This window comes from Salmo salar, unplaced genomic scaffold (genome assembly GCF_965601325.2).
Source record: "Salmo salar unplaced genomic scaffold, fSalSal1 ptg000536l, whole genome shotgun sequence".
Classification (NCBI taxonomy): Eukaryota; Metazoa; Chordata; class Actinopteri; order Salmoniformes; family Salmonidae; genus Salmo; species Salmo salar.
Window position 1 is genome coordinate 770,001 of NW_027675413.1, and position 17,500 is coordinate 787,500.

Here is a 17,500-nt window from a genome sequence, read left to right on the forward strand (position 1 = left end):
GGACATACACACACACACAGGACAAACACACACACACAGGACAAACACACACACACAGGACAAACACACTCACAGGACACACACACACACTCACAGGACACACACACACACTCACAGGACACACACACACACACACACACACACAGCATATAACTTTGTCCAAGTGGTGGTCAGAATGTTTGTATTAACTAGCCTGAAAAGTCCAACATGTCTGATATGAACATTGACATAAACCCTCTACATACTTGAGTTTCTCCAGTCTGCAGTGTGGATCCTCCAGTCCAGCAGAGAGCAGTCTGACTCCTGAGTCTCCTGGGTGATTGTAGCTCAGGTCCAGCTCTCTCAGGTGTGAGGGGTTTGACCTCAGAGCTGAGACCAGAGAAGCACAGCCTTCCTCTGTGACTAGACAGCCTGACAGCCTGCAAAGAGTCAAATCATATTAAAATCACACTGCTATTCTTTGGTGGTGAAAATAGTGGCAGTATATTTCTTCAACATATTCAGATATATCAGTGTCCTGAAACCTGCCATATCTACTCATAAATTAAAGTATCATATTATAAATTACAAATTATCAAAGTTTTTCCTGCAGATAGAAACATGTATAGTACAAATATTTGAGTAGACTGACCAGACCAGTTTAAAAGCAGTATCAGTCAAAAGACAGACAGTGAGGTATCAGATTTAGATTGTATTGAGTATACAGTCCACACCATATCTATTTTGACAGTGAAGATAACATTTTAAATGTGGCTCTAAACTCCAACATTTTGGATTTCAGATCAAATGTTTCATATGAGGTGACAGTATATAATCCTCCTGTGAATGATAGTTTTTGCCTGCCTCACTAATGATGCCTTTTGCCGTTTCCCTGCCTGTACTGTTGCCTTTTTGGACCCCCTGTGTATGACCTTCTGCCTGCCCCTGGACCCAGCTACCTGCCTCCTCCTGTGGTCCTTTACAATAAACACCTGCTGAGCCCTGCGCTTGAAACCAGCTCTCTGTCTCCCATCGTGTTCATTACAGATGGTGACTGGAGTCATTTTATTTACAAGTGAGTAGATAACATGTTTCTAAACACTACTAAAAGCATCCTGATGATGCCATGATTAAGAAAAATCATGAATGAATCATGAATAATAGTGAGAAAGTTACAGAAGCTACAACAAAACATGCTAACCTCTCACCATAACCAATAACAGAGGCTACAACAAAACATGCTAACCTCTCACCATTACCAATAACAGAGGCTACAACAAAACATGCTAACCTCTCACCATTACCAATAACAGAGGCTACAACAAAACATGCTAACTCCTCACCATTACCAATAACAGAGGCTACAACAAAACATACTAACCTCTCACCATTACCAATAACAGAGGCTACAACAAAACATGCTAACTCCTCACCATTACCAATAACAGAGGCTACAACAAAACATGCTAACCTCTCACCATTACCAATAACAGAGGCTACAACAAAACATGCTAACCTCTCACCATTACCAATAACAGAGGCTACAACAAAACATGCTAACTCCTCACCATTACCAATAACAGAGACTACAACAAAACATGCTAACCTCTCACCATTACCAATAACAGAGGCTACAACAAAACATGCTAACCCCTCACCATTACCAATAACAGAGGATACAACAAAACATGCTAACCTCTCACCATTACCAATAACAGAGGCTACAACAAAACATGCTAACCTCTCACCATTACCAATAACAGAGACTACAACAAAACATGCTAACCTCTCACCATTACCAATAACAGAGGCTACAACAAAACATGCTAACCTCTCACCATTACCAATAACAGAGACTACAACAAAACATGCTAACCTCTCACCATTACCAATAACAGAGGCTACAACAAAACATGCTAACCTCTCACCATTACCAATAACAGAGACTACAACAAAACATGCTAACCTCTCACCATTACCAATAACAGAGGATACAACAAAACATGCTAACTCCTCACCATTACCAATAACAGAGGCTAAAACAAAACATGCTAACCTCTCACCATTACCAATAACAGAGGCTACAACAAAACATGCTAACCTCTCACCATTACCAATAACAGAGGCTAAAACAAAACATGCTAACCTCTCACCATTACCAATAACAGAGGCTACAACAAAACATGCTAACCTCTCACCATTACCAATAACAGAGGCTACAACAAAACATGCTAACCTCTCACCATTACCAATAACAGAGGCTGCAACAAAACATGCTAACCTCTCACCATTACCAATAACAGAGACTACAACAAAACATGCTAACCTCTCACCATTACCAATAACAGAGGCTACAACAAAACATGCTAACCTCTCACCATTACCAATAACAGAGGCTACAACAAAACATGCTAACCTCTCACCATTACCAATAACAGAGGCTACAACAAAACATGCTAACCTCTCACCATTACCAATAACAGAGGCTAAAACAAAACATGCTAACCTCTCACCATTACCAATAACAGAGGCTACAACAAAACATGCTAACCTCTCACCATTACCAATAACAGAGGCTAAAACAAAACATGCTAACCTCTCACCATTACCAATAACAGAGGCTACAACAAAACATGCTAACCTCTCACCATTACCAATAACAGAGGCTACAACAAAACATGCTAACCTCTCACCATTACCAATAACAGAGGCTGCAACAAAACATGCTAACCTCTCACCATTACCAATAACAGAGGCTACAACAAAACATGCTAACCTCTCACCATTACCAATAACAGAGGATACAACAAAACATGCTAACCTCTCACCATTACCAATAACAGAGACTACAATAAAACATGCTAACCTCTCACCATTACCAATGTATTTATTTATAAGCACCTCACATTGTGGTTACTCACTACATGGTAGATATTCCCTCAGCGAAGTATGGCAGTTCCATGCAGGTTTCCTCACCAAGTCCAAGGCAGCACAGCTACCCATGCAGACAGTACTCCTTAGTAACCGATATCCCCATGGCAACACGAACTCGTTAAGCTTCCCAAGCAATTATCTCCCGGTGTCACACGATGCTAGGCTAACCTCTAGCTGGCTAATACCTCCACAACGAGACGGTAGCTTCAGTCTTTACTAAGTTTTAGCTAAATTATAACAACTCTTTTATTAAATAAAACATGTATTTCCCTTCATGTCTTAGTAGCTATGGGTTTTGTTGTAGTTCTGTCGTCTTCTTTTATAATTTTTCTTCACCAACCGTCCTGAGGTAAAACGTCCATCCTTTCATCAACGTCTTTTTCCCTCCCGTTAACCAGGTCAACTCCCATTGGCCACAACTTAACAAGCGACCTTATTGGTCAAAACGTAAACTTCAAAGTAAAACAAACTATTCACTTATACATTAAATAAATATTTCTTCAAAAAGCATAATGCATTAACAACATTACAGTTTAGGAGAAATTCAATCATCTTTTAAATATAATACCAATTAATTATAACAAATAAACTCAATACTTGGTTCAAACAAGGGTATTACACAAACATACAGTCAATAATACAGTAGAAAATAAGTCTATATACAATGTGAGCAAATGAGGTGAGATAAGGGAGGTAAAGGCAAAAAAAGGCCATGGTGGCAAAGTAAATACAATATAGCAAGTAAAACACTGGAATGGTAGACATGCAGTGGAAGAAAGTGCAAAGTAGAAATAGAAATAATGGGGTGCAAAGGAGCTAAATAAATAAATACAGTAGGGGAAGAAGTAGTTGGGCTAAATTATAGATGGGATATGTACAGGTGCAGTAATCTGTGAGCTGCTCTGACAGCTGGTGCTTAAAGCTAGTGAGGGAGATAAGTGTTTCCAGTTTTAGAGATTTTTGTAGTTCGTTCCAGTCATTGGCAGCAGAGAACTGGAAGAAGAGGCGGCCAAAGGAGGAATTGGCTTTGGGGGTGACCAGTGAGATATACCTGCTGGAGCGCGTGCTACAGGTGGGTGCTGCTATGGTGACCAGTGAGCGGAGATAAGGGGGGACTTTACCTAGCAGGGTCTTGTAGATGACCTGGAGCTAGTGGGTTTGGCGACGAGTATGAAGCGAGGGCTAGACAACGAGAGGGTACAGGTCGCAGTGGTGGGTAGTACAGTGGGGGAAAAAAAGTATTTGATCCCCTGCTGATTTTGTACGTTTGCACCCTGACAAAGAAATGATCAGTCTCTAATTTTAATGGGAGGTTTATTTGAACAGTGAGAGACAGAATAACAACAAAAAATCAAGAAAAACGCATGTGAAAATATTATACAATTATTTGCATTTTAATGAGGGAAATAAGTATTTGACCCCTCTGCAAAACATGACTTAGTACTTGGTGGCAAAACCCTTGTTGGCAATCAGAGGTCAGACGTTTCTTGTAGTTGGCCACCAGGTTTGCACACATCTCAGGAGGGATTTTGTCCCACTCCTCTTTGCAGATCTTCTCCAAGTCATTAAGGTTTCAAGGCTGAAGTTTGGCAACTCAAACCTTCAGCTCCCTCCACAGATTTTCTATGGGATTAAGGTCTGGAGATTGGCTAGGCCACTCCAGGACCTTAATGTGCTTCTTCTTGAGCCACTCCTTTGTTGCCTTGGCCGTGTGTTTTGGGTCATTGTCATGCTGGAATACCCATCCACAACCCATTTTCAATGCCCTGGCTGAGGGAAGGAGGTTCTCACCCAAGATTTGACGATACATGGCCCCGTCTATCGTCCCTTTGATGCAGTGAAGTTGTCCTGTCCCTTAGCAGAAAAACACCCCCAAAGCATAATGTTTCCACCTCCATGTTTGACGGTGGAGATGGTGTTCTTGGGGTCATAGGCAGCAATCCTCCTCCTCCAAACACAGCGAGTTGAGTTGATGTCAAAGAGCTCCATTTTGGTCTCATCTGACCACAACATTTTCACCCAGTTGTCCTCTGAATCATTCAGATGTTCATTGGCAAACTTCAGACGGGCATGTATATGTATTCTTGAGCAGGGGGACCTTGCGGGCGCTGCAGGATTTCAGTCCTTCATGGCGTAGTGTGTTACCAATTGTTTTCTTGGTGACTATGGTCCCAGCTGCCTTGAGATTATTGACAAGATCCTCCCGTGGAGTTCTGGGCTGATTCCTCACCGTTTTCATGATCATTGCAACTCCACGAGGTGAGATCTTGCATGGAGCCCCAGGCCGAGGGATATTGACAGTTCTTTTGTGTTTCTTCCATTTGCGAATAATCACACCAAATGTTGTCACCTTCTCACCAAGCCGCTTGGCGATGGTCGTGTAGCCCATTCCAGCCTTGTGTAGGTCTACAATCTTGTCCCTGACATCCTTGGAGAGCTCTTTGGTCTTGGCCATGGTGGAGAGTTTGGAATCTGATTGATTGATTGCTTCTGTGGACAGGTATCTTTTTTACAGGTAACAAGTTGCGGTTAGGAGCACTCCCTTTAAGAGTGTGCTCCTAATCTCAGCTCGTTACCTGTATAAAAGACACCTGGGAGCCAGAAATCTTTCTGATTGAGACGGGGTCAAATACTTATTTCCCTCGTTAAAATGCAAATCAATTTATAACATTTCTGACATGAGTTTTTTTGGATGTTTTGGTTGTTATTCTGTCTCTCACTGTTCAAATAAACCATTAAAATTATAGACTGATCCTTTCTTTGTCAGTGGGCAAACGTACAAAATCAGCAGGGGATCAAATACTTTTTTCCCCCACTGTATATGGGGCTTTGGTGACAAAACGGATGGCACTGTGATAGACTGCATCCAATTTATTGAGTAGGGTATTTGGAGGCTATTTTGTAAATGACATCGCCGAAGTCGAGGATCGGTAGGATGGTCAGTTTTATAAGGGTATGTTTGGCAGCATGAGTGAAGGATGCTATGTTGTGAAATAGGAAGCCAATTCTAGATTTAACTTTGGAGTGGAGATGCTTATAGTGAGTCTGGAAGGAGAGTTTACAGTCTAACCAGACACCTAGGTATTTGTAGTTGTCCACATATTCTAAGTCAGAACTGTCCAGAGTAGTGATGCTGGACAGGCGGGCAGGTGCAGGCAGCGATCCGTTGAAGAGCATGCATTTAGTTTTACTTGTAGTTAAGAGCAGTTGGAGGCCACGGAAGGAGAGCTGTATGGCATTGAAGCTCGTCTGGTTAGTTAGTTAACACAGTGTCCAAAGAAGGGCCAGAAGTATACAGAATAATACCAATAACAGAGGGGGTCTGATCTTTGTGCCTCTGTAACTTTCTCATTCATCATCATTCACGATTCATTCATGATTATTCATAATCATGGTAGCATCCACATGAATGTAGAAGTGTTCAGAAACATCTTCTATTCTTACTGACAATACAAGTGAAGTGACTCCAAAATGACAGGACATTATTCACCGTTCAGTTTCTATTAGGAAAAACATCTTCCAAAACACAACCAAGACAAACTGCAAATGCATTCAACAAGTTTGTAGAATCACAAGCTTGATGTAATCACTGCAGGCATGGAATATGGTACAACTACTAAACTTATGACTACTTTAATACAATATAAGTGAATTTGTCCGAATATGTACAACTTTTTCAAATGGGAGAACTAAATACATAAAGTGCTTTCCTTTCTTAACAGTAACACAGCTATGTATGAAAATACCCTCAAATAAAAGGTCACATTCTGTACTGTCACCTAATATGAAACATTGTATCTCAAATCCAAAATGCTGGAGCATAGCACCACATTTAAAACTGTAAGCTTCACTGTCCAAACACATATGGTGTGGACTATGTGTGTCTGGTAAACACATGTGGATCTGGTGAACAGTTATCACTTGTTGACCAACTACAGGAATACTGACCTCAGAGTCTCCAGTTTACAGTGGGGATTCCCCAGTCCAGCAGAGAGCAGCTTCACTCCTGAATCCTTCAGGTCATTGTTACTCAGGTCCAGCTCTCTCAGGTGTGAGGGGTTTGACCTCAGAGCTGAGACCAGAGAAGCACAGCCTTCCTCTGTGACTAGACAGCCTGACAGCCTGCAAAGTGTCAAATCATATTAAAATCCCACTGCTATGCTTTGGTGGTGAAAATAGTGGCAGTATATTTCTTCAACATATTCAGATATATCAGTGTCCTGAAACCTTCCATATCTATTCGTAAATTAATGTATCATCATTAAAAATGACAAATGATCAAAGTATTGCCTGCAGATAGAAACATATATAGTACAAATATTTGAGTAGACTGACCAGACCAGTTTAAAAAGCAGTATCAGTCAAAAGACAGAGAGGTATCAGATTTAGATTGTATTGAGTATACAGTCCACACCATAGCTATTTTGACAGTGAAGCAAACGTTTTAAATGTGGCTCTGTACTCCAACATTTTGGATTTCAGATCAAATGTTTCATATGAGGTGACAGTACATAATGTCACCTTTTATTTGAGGGTATTTTAATACATACAGTTGAAGTCAGAAATTTACATACACCTTAGCCAAATACATTTAAACTCAATTTTTACAATTCCTGACATTTAATCCTCGTAAAAATCCCCTGTCTTAGGTCAGTTAGGATCACCACTTTATTTTAAGAATGTGAAATGTCAGAATAATAGTAGAGAAAATGATTAATTTCAGCTTTTATTTCTTTCATCACATTCCCAGTGGGTCAGAAGTTTACATACACTCAATTAGTATTTGGTAGCATTGCCTTTAAATGGTTTAACTTGGGTTAAACGTGTCAGGTAGCCTTCCACAAGCTTCCCACAATAAGTTGGGTGAATTTTGGCCCATTCCTCCTGACAGAGCTGGTGTAACTGAGTCAGGTTTGTAGGCCTCCTTGCTCGCACACGCTTTTTAATTCTGGCCACACATTTTCTATAGGATTGAGGTCAGGCTTTTGTGATGGCCACTCCAATACCTTGACTTTGTTGTCCTTAATCCATTTTGCCACAACTTTGGAAGTATGCTTGGGGTCATTGTCCATTTGGAAGACCCATTTGTGACCAAGCTTTAACTTCCTGACTGATGTCTCGAGATGTTGCATCAATATATCCACGTAATTTTCCTACCTCATGATGCCATCTATTTTGTGAAGTGCACCAGTCCCTCCTGCAGCAAAACACCCCCACAACATGATGCTGCCACCGCCGTGCTTCACAGTTGGGATGGTATGATGGCTGTGTGGTCCCATGGTGGTTAGACTTGCGTACTATTGATTGAACGTGTTACCTTCAGGCGTTTGGAAATTGCTCCCAAGGATGAAGCAGACTTGTGGAGGTCTACAAAAAATTTTTCTGAGATTTTGGCTGATTCCTTTTCATTTTCCCATGATGTCAAGCAAAGAGGCACTGAGTTTGAAGGTAGGCCTTGAAATACATCCAAATTATGTCAATTAGTCTATCAGATGCTTCTAAAGCCATGACATAATTTTCTGGATTTTTCCAAGCTGTTTAAAGGCACAGTCAACTTAGTGTATGTAAACTTCTGACCCACTGGAATTGTGATACAGTGAATTATAAGTGACATAATCTGTCTGTAAACAATTGTTTCAAAAATTACTTGTGTCATGCACAAAGTAGATGTCCTAACCGACTTGCCAAAACTATAGTTTGTTAACAAGAAATTTGTGGAGAGGTTCAAAAACACGTTTTAATGACTCCAACCTAAGTGTATGTACACTTCCGACTTCAACTGTATGTGATTGACGATTAAAAATTAAATTCTGATGATGCCATGATTAAGAAAAATCATGAATAAATCATGAATCAGAATGAGTGAGAAAGTTACAGAGGCTACAACAAAACATGCTAACCTCTCACCATTACCAATAACAGAGGCTACAACAAAACATGCTAACCTCTCACCATTACCAATAACAGAGGCTACAACAAAACAGCTAACCTCTCACCATTACCAATTACAGAGGCTACAACAAAACATGCTAACCTCTCACCATTACCAATAACAGAGGCTACAACAAAACATGCTAACCTCTCACCATTACCAATAACAGAGGCTACAACAAAACATGCTAACCTCTCACCATTACCAATAACAGAGGCTACAACAAAACATGCTAACCTCTCACCATTACCAATAACAGAGGCTACAGCAAAACATGCTAACCTCTCACCATTACCAATAACAGAGGCTACAACAAAACATGCTAACCTCTCACCATTACCAATAACAGAGGCTACAACAAAACATGCTAACCTCTCACCATTACCAATAACAGAGGATACAACAAAACATGCTAACCTCTCACCATTACCAATAACAGAGGCTACAACAAAACATGTTAACCTCTCACCATTACCAATAACAGAGGCTACAACAAAACATGCTAACCTCTCACCATTACCAATAAAGGAGGCTACAACAAAACATGCTAACCTCTCACCATTACCAATAACAGAGGCTACAACAAAACATGCTAACCTCTCACAATTACCAATAACAGAGGGGGTATGATCTTTGTACCTCTGTAAATTTCTCATTCCTCATTATTCACGAATAATTCCTGATTATTCATAATCATGGTAGCATCCACATGAATGTAGGAGTGTTCAGAAACTTATTCTATTCTTACTGACAATTCAAGTGAAGTGACTCCAAAATGAAAGGACATTATTCACCATTCAGTTTCTATTCGGAAAAACATAATCCAAAACACAACCAAGACAAACTGTAAATGAATTCAACAAGTTAGTAGAATCACACGCTTGATGTAATCATTGCAGGCATAGAATATGGGACACATCACTAACTTTTGACTAAATTAATTTGTCCAAATGATTAAGACTTCTTCAAATGGGAGAACTAAACTCAGCAAAAAAAGAAACGTCCTCTCACTGTCATTTGCGTTTATTTTCAGCAAACTTAACATGTGTAAATATTTGTATGAACATAACAACATTCAACAACTATGACATAAACTGAACAAGTTCCACAGACATGTGACTCACAGAAATTGAATAATGTGTCCCTGAACAAAGGGGGGTCAAAATCAAAAGTAACAGTCAGTATCTGCTGTGGCCACCAGCTGCATCAAGAACTGCAGTGCATCTCCTCCTCATGGACTGCATCAGATTTTCCAGTTCTTGATGTGAGATGTTACCCCACTCTTCCACCAAGGCACCTGCAAGTTCCTGGACATTTTTGGGGGGAATGGCCTTAGCCCGCACCCTCTGATCCAACAGGTCCCAGATGTGCTCAATGGGATTGAGATCCGGGCTCTTCGCTGGCCATGGCAGAACACTGACATTCCTGTCTTGCAGGAAATCACGCACAGAACAAGCTGTATGGTGGTGGCATTGTCATGCTGGAGGGTCATGTCAGGATGAGCCTGCAGGAAGGGTACCACATGAGAGAGGAGGATGTCGTCCCTGTAACGCACATCGTTGAGATTGCCTGCAATGACAACAAGCTCAGTCCGATGATGCTGTGACACACCGCCCCAGACCATGACGGACCCTCCACCTCCAAATCGATCCCGCTCCAGAGTACAGGCCTCGGTGTAACGCTCATTCCTTCGACGATAAACGGGAATCCGACCATCACCCCTGGTGAGCCAAAACCTCGACTCGTCAGTGAAGAGCACTTTTTGCCAGTCCTGTCTGGTCCAGCGATGGTGAGTTTGTGCCCATAGGTGACGTTGTTGCCGGTGATGTCTGGTGAGGACCTGCCTTACAACAGGTCTACAAGCCCTCAGTCCAGCCTATCTCAGCCTGTTGCGGACAGTCTGAGCACTGATGGAGGGATTGTGCATTCCTGGTGTAACTCGGGCAGTTGTTGTTGCCATCCTGTACCTGTCCCGCAGGTGTGATGTTCAGATGTACCAATCCTGCACAGGTGTTGTTACACGTGGTCTGCGCTGCGAGGACGATCAGCTGTCCGTCCTGTCTCCCTGTAGCGCTGTCTAAGGCGTCTCATAGTACGGACATTGCAATGTATTGCCCTGGCCACATCTGCAGTCCTTGTGCCTCCTTGCAGCATGCCTAAGGCATGTTCACGCAGATGAGCAGGGACCCTGGGCATCTTTATTTTGGTGTTTTTCAGAGTCAGTAGAAAGACCTCTTTCATGTCCTAAGTTTTCATAACTGTGACCTTCATTGCATTTACATTTACATTTAAGTCATTTAGCAGACGCTCTTATCCAGAACGAATCACAAATTGGTGCATTCACCTTATGATATCCAGTGGAACAACCACTTTACATTAGGGCATCTAAATCTTTTAGGGGGGGGGGGGGTTAGAAGGATTACTTTATCCTATCCTAGGTATTCCTTAAAGAGGTGGGGTTTCAGGTGTCTCCGGAAGGTGGTGATAGACTCCGCTGTCCTGGCGTCGTGAGGGAGCTTGTTCCACCATAGGGGTTCCAGAGCAGCGAACAGTTTTGACTGGGCTGAGCGGGAACTGTGCTTCCTCAGAGGTAGGGGGGCCAGCAGGCCAGAGGTGGATGAGCGCAGTGCCCTCGTTGCCTACCGTCTGTAAGCTATTAGTGTCTTAACGACCGTTCCACAGGTGCATGTTCATTAATTGTTTATGGTTCATTGAACAAGCATGGGAAACAGTGCTTAAACCCTTTTCAATAAAGATCTGTGAAGTTATTTGGATTTTTACGAATTATCTTTGAAAGACAGGGTCCTGAAAAAGGGATGTTTCTTTTTTTGCTGAGTTTAGATGCATAAAGTGCTTTCATATCTAAATGGTAAAAAATACAGTCTTGGCCAAAAGTTTTGAGAATGACACAAATATTAATTTTCACAAAGTCTGCTGCCTCAGTTTGTATGATGGCAATTTGCGTATACTCCAGAATGTTATGAAGAGTGATCAGATGAATTGCAAATAATTGCCAAGTCCCTCTTTGCCATGCAAATGAACTGAATCCCCCCAAAAAAGTCCACTGCATTTCAGCCCTGCCACAAAAGGACCAGCTGACATCATGTCAGTGATTCTCTCGGTAACACAGGTGTGAGTGTTGATGAGGACAAGGCTGGAGATTACTCTGTCATGCAGATTGAGTTTGAATAACAGACTGGAAGCTTCAAAAGGAGGGTGGTGCTTGGAATCATTGTTCTTACTCTGTCAAACATGGTTACCTGCAAGGAAACACGTGTCGTCATCATTGCTTTGCACACAAAGGGCTTCACAGGCAAGGATATTGCTGCCAGTAAGATTGCACCTAAATCAACCATTTATCGGATCATCAAGAACTTCAAGGAGAGCGGTTCAATTGTTGTGAAGAAGGCTTCAGGGCGCGCAAGAAAGTCCAGCAAACGCCAGGACCGTCTCCTAAAGTTGATTCAGCTGCGGGATCGGGGCACCACCAGTACAGAGCTTGCTCAGGAATGGCAGCAGGCAGGTGTGAGTGCATCTGCACGCACAGTGAGGCGAAGACTTTCGGAGGATGGCCTGGTGTCAAGAAGGGCAGCAACGAAGCCACTTATCTCCAGGAAAAACATCAGGGACAGACTGATATTCTGCAAAAGGTACAGAGATTGGATTGCTGAGGACTGGGGTAAAGTCATTTTCTCTGATGAATCCCCTTTCCGATTGTTTGGGGCATCCGGAAAAAAGCTTGTCTGGAGAAGACAAGGTGAGCACTACCATCAGTCCTGTGTCATGCCAACAGTAAAGCATCCTGAGACCATTCATGTGTGGGGTTGCTTCTCAGCCAAGGGTGTGGGCTCACTAACAATTTTGCCTAAGAACACAGCCATGAATAAAGAATGGTACCAACACATCCTCCGAGAGCAACTTCTCCCAACCATCCAGGAACAGTTTGGTGATGAACAATTTCTTTTCCAGCATGATGGAGCACCTTGCCATAAGGCAAAAGTGATAACTAAGTGGCTCTGGGAACAAAACATCGATATTTTGGGTCCATGGCCAGGAAACTCCCCAGACCTTAATCCCATTGAGAACTTGTGGTCAATCCTCAAGAGGCAGGTGGACAAACAAAAACCCACAAATTCCGACAAACTCCAAGCATTGATTATGCAAGAATTGGCTGCCATCAGTCAGGATGTGGCCCAAAGGTTAATTGACAGCATGCCAGGGCAGATTATAGAGGTCTTGAAAAAGAAGGGTCAACACTGCAAATATTGACTCATTGCTTCAACTTCATGTGATTGTCAATAAAAGCCTTTGACACTTATGAAATGCTTCTAATTATACTTCAGTATTCCATAGTAACATCTGACAAAAATATCTAAAGACACTGAAGCAGCAGACTTTGTGAAAATTAATATTTGTGTCATTCTCAAAACTTTTGGCCACGACTGTATATGTATGAATACCTTTAAATAAAAGGTGACATTCTGTACTGTCACCCAATATGAAACATTCTATCTCAAATCCAAAATGCTGGAGCATAGCACCACATTTAAAACTGTAAGCTTCACTGTCCAAACACATATGGTGTGGACTATGTGTGTCTAGTAAACACATGTGGATCTGGTGAACAGTTATCACTTGTTGACCAACTACAGGAATACTGACCTCAGAGTCTCCAGTCTGCAGTGGGGATTCCCCAGTCCAGCAGAGAGCAGCTTCACCCCTGAATCGTTCAGGTCATTGTTACTCAGGTCCAGCTCTCTCAGGTGTGAGGGGTTTGAACTGAGAACTGAGATCAGAGAATCACAGCCTTCCTCTGTGACTCCACAGCCTGACAGCCTGCAACGAGTCAAATTATATTAAAATCACACTGCTATTATTTGGTGGTGAAAATAGTAGCAGTATATTTTTTCAACATATGAAACCTTCCATATCTATTCGTAAATTAATATATCATCATTAAAAATGACAAATGATCAAAGTATTGCCTGCAGATAGAAACATGTATAGTACAAATATTTGAGTAGACTGACCAGACCAGTTTAAAATCAGTATCAGTCAAAAGACAGACAGTAAGGTATCAGATTTAGATTGTATTGAGTATACAGTCCACACCATATCTATTTTGACAGTGAAGATAACATTTTAAATGTGGCTCTAAACTCCAACATTTTGGATTTCAGATCAAATGTTTCATATGAGGTGACAGAATATAATGTCACCTTTTCTTTGAGGATATTTTCATACATGTCTGTTTCACCATTTAGAAAAATGAAAGCACTTTATGTATCTAGTCCCCCTATTTAAAGAAGTCATAAGTATTCTGACCAATTCACTCATAGTGTATTAAAATTGTCAAAAGTTTTGTATTTGGTCCCATATTCCATGAAAGCAACGACTACATCAAGCTTGTGACTCAAACTCGTTGGTTCCATTTGCAGTTTGTTTTGGTTGTGTTTTGGGTTGTGTTTTGCCCAATATTAAAATGGTGGATGTTTTCTAAGTGAGAAGATACATGCTGGAGTATAGCACCACATTTAAGACTGTAAGCTTCACTGTCCAAACACATATGGTGTGGACTATGTGTGCCTGGTAAACACATGTGGATCTGGTGAACAGTTATCACTTGTTGACCAACTACAGGAATACTGACCTCAGAGTCTCCAGTCTGCAGTGGGGATTCCCCAGTCCAGCAGAGAGCAGCTCCACTCCTGAATCCTTCAGGTCATTGTTACTCAGGTCCAGCTCTCTCAGGTGTGAGGGGTTTGACTCCAGAGCTGAGACCAGAGAATCACAGCCTTCCTCTGTGACTAGACAGCCTGACAGCCTGCAAAGAGTCAAATTATATTAAAATCACACTGCTATTCTTTGGTGGTGAAAATAGTAGCAGTATATTTTTTCAACATATGAAACCTTCCATATCTATTCGTAAACTAATATATCATAATTAAAAATGATATGAGGATATTTTCATACATATCTGTTTCACCGTTTAGAAATGAAAGCACTTTATGTAGCTAGTCCCACCATGTGCAGAAGTTATAAGTATTCTGACCAATTAACTTATAGTGTATTAAAATAGTCAAAAGAGGCCAAAGGGGGTGAATACTTTTGCAAGCCACTGTATATACATAAAATTCTTTCATTTCTAAATGGTAAAACATGAATACTCTCAAAAAAAAGGTGACATTCTGTACTGTCACCTAATATGAAACATTCGATCTCAAATCCAACATGCTGGAGCATATCTCCAAAATGTAAACTGTAAGCTTCACTGTCCAAACACATATGGTGTGGACTATGTGTGCCTGGTAAACACATGTGGATCTGGTGAACAGTTATCACATGTTGACCAACTACAGGAATACTGACCTCAGAGTCTCCAGTCTGCAGTGTGGATCCCCCAGTCCAGCAGAGAGCAGCTTCACTCCTGAATCCTTCAGGTCATTGTTACTCAGGTCCAGCTCTCTCAGGTGTGAGGGGTTTGACTCCAGAGCTAAGACCAGAGAAGCACAGCCTTTCTCTGTGACTCCACAGCCTGACAGCCTGCAACGAAATCATCATGACTTCACAAACACACTGTTAATTTAACACCAGTAGTGTAGAAGGACAACGGTAGATGCATTTGGTTCATATTCCCAAATAACATATATATTCATCTTCTGTCTCCTAGAATTGTATGGTCATATTGTAATACTAGATTGAATATCTGATTCAATATGTTATGCAATATAATATTATATACATATTGTAATACATATAATATTTCTTCCTGATGATTAGTTCTTATATGTCATTTTATGTACTCACAGAACAGCTCTGGAGGCTTTGACCACTGGCAGCAGCCTCAGAAGACCTTCCTCTGATCTGGAGTATTTCTTCAGGTCAAACACATCCAGCTCCTTTTCTGAAGTCAGCAACACAAAGACCAGAGCTGACCACTCTGCAGGTGACAGGTTGGGTTTTGAGAGACTTCCTGAGCTCAGGTAGCTTTGGATCTCCTCCACTAGAGAATGGTCATTCAGTTCATTCAGACAGTGGAACAGATTGATGCACCTCTCTGGAGAGGGATTCTCCCTGATCTTCTCCTTGATGTACTTGACTGTTTTTTCATGGGTCTTTGAGCTGCTTCTTGTCTTTGTCAGTAGATCTCGTAAGTGCTTCTGATTGGACTGCAGTGAGAGTCCCAGAAGGAAGCGGAGGAAAAGGTCCAGGTTTCCCATCTCACTGTGTAAGGCTTTATCCACAGCACTCTTGTAGAAAGAAACTTCAGACTTGTCTCTGAACAGCGCAGAAAGGTTCCTGGACGTTGATTGCGGTTCGGCCATTAGATTCTCATTGTTGTTGATGAATGAGAGGAACACATATACAGCAGCCAGAAACTCCTGAATGCTCAGATGAACAAAGCAGTACACCTTGTCTTGGTACAGAACACATTCCTCTTTAAAGAGCTGTGTGCACAATCCTGAGTACACCGAGGCTTCATTGACATCAATGCCAGCCTCTTTCAGGTCTTCTTCATAGAAAATCAGATTGCCATTCACAAGCTGTTGAAAAGCCAGTTTTCCCAGTGACAGAATGCTCTCTTTATTCCAGTGTGGACCTGTCTCTTCTTCCCCAAGATACTTTTCATCCTTCTGTTTGGTATAAAACTCCACAAGGTGTGTGTACATCTCAGTCAGAGTCTTGGGCATCTCTTCTCTCTTATGTTTCAGCATGTGTTCGAGGACTGTTGCAGAAATCCAACAGAAGACTGGAATGTGGCACATGATGTGGAGGCTCCTTGATGTCTTTATGTGTGAGATGATTCTGCTGGCCAGGTCCTCATCACTGAATCTCTTTCTGAAGTACTCCTCCTTCTGTGGGTCATTGAACCCTCGTACCTCTGTCACCTGGTCAACACACCCTGAAGGGATCTTATTGGCTGCTGCAGGTCGGGTAGTTATCCAGAGGAGAGCAGAGGGAAGCAGATTTCCCTTGATGAGATTTGTCAGCAGAACATCCACTGAGGTTGACTCTGTGACGTCCCAACAGATCTTGTTCTTCTGGAAGTCTAGGGGCAGTCGGCACTCATCCAGACCATCAAAGATGAACACAACTTTGTACTTGCCGTAGTTGGAGATTCTTGATTGTTTGGTTTCCATTGAAAAGTGATTAAGAAGTTCAATCAAAGTGTGTTTGTCCCCTTTCATCAAATTCAGCTCCCGGAAAGGGAATGAAAATATAAATTGGACATCCTGATTTGCTTTTCCTTCAGCCCAGTCCAGAATGAACTTCTGCACAGAGACTGTTTTTCCAATGCCAGCGACTCCCTTTGTCAGCACAGTTCTGATAAGTTTGTCTTGTCCAGTTAAGGGTTTGAAGATGTCGTTACATTTGACTGCAGTCTCTGGTCTTGCTTGTTTCCTGGTTGTTGTCTCAATCTGTCTCAGCTCATGTTCATTATTGACCTCTCCTGTTCCACCCTCTGTGATGTAGAGCTCTGTGTAGATCTTATTGAGAAGTGTTGGGTTTCCTTGTTTAGCGATCCCCTCAAATACACATTGGAACTTCTTCTTTAGATTAGATTTGAGTTCACGTTGGCAAATCACAGCAAGCTCATCTGAATAAAGAAATACCACAGAGGATATTAATATTACATCTGTTTTCATGCCTACA

General features: G+C 41.7%; 1 protein-coding gene and 1 long non-coding RNA gene across 2 annotated transcripts in view; both read right to left on the minus strand.

Annotated features, from left to right (window-relative positions):
• Positions 1 to 141: 141 nt before the first annotated feature.
• LOC145876272 (uncharacterized) lies at positions 142 to 13,693 on the minus strand. Its single transcript, XR_014391476.1, has 3 exons — positions 13,508 to 13,693; positions 6,862 to 7,035; positions 142 to 419 (listed from the first exon to the last, which is right to left on the minus strand). It is a non-coding gene; the product is annotated as an uncharacterized LOC145876272 (long non-coding RNA).
• A 1,505-nt stretch (positions 13,694 to 15,198) lies between these two features.
• LOC145876262 (NLR family CARD domain-containing protein 3-like) overlaps positions 15,199 to 17,500 on the minus strand; it is a 2,906-nt gene continuing 604 nt past the window's right edge. The window contains exons 2-3 of the mRNA XM_082972059.1: positions 15,653 to 17,444; positions 15,199 to 15,388 (exon numbers count right to left, since the gene is read on the minus strand). Of these exons, the coding sequence (XP_082828185.1) occupies positions 15,199 to 15,388; positions 15,653 to 17,444 (1,982 nt within the window). The remainder of the gene's footprint in view (positions 15,389 to 15,652; positions 17,445 to 17,500) is intronic.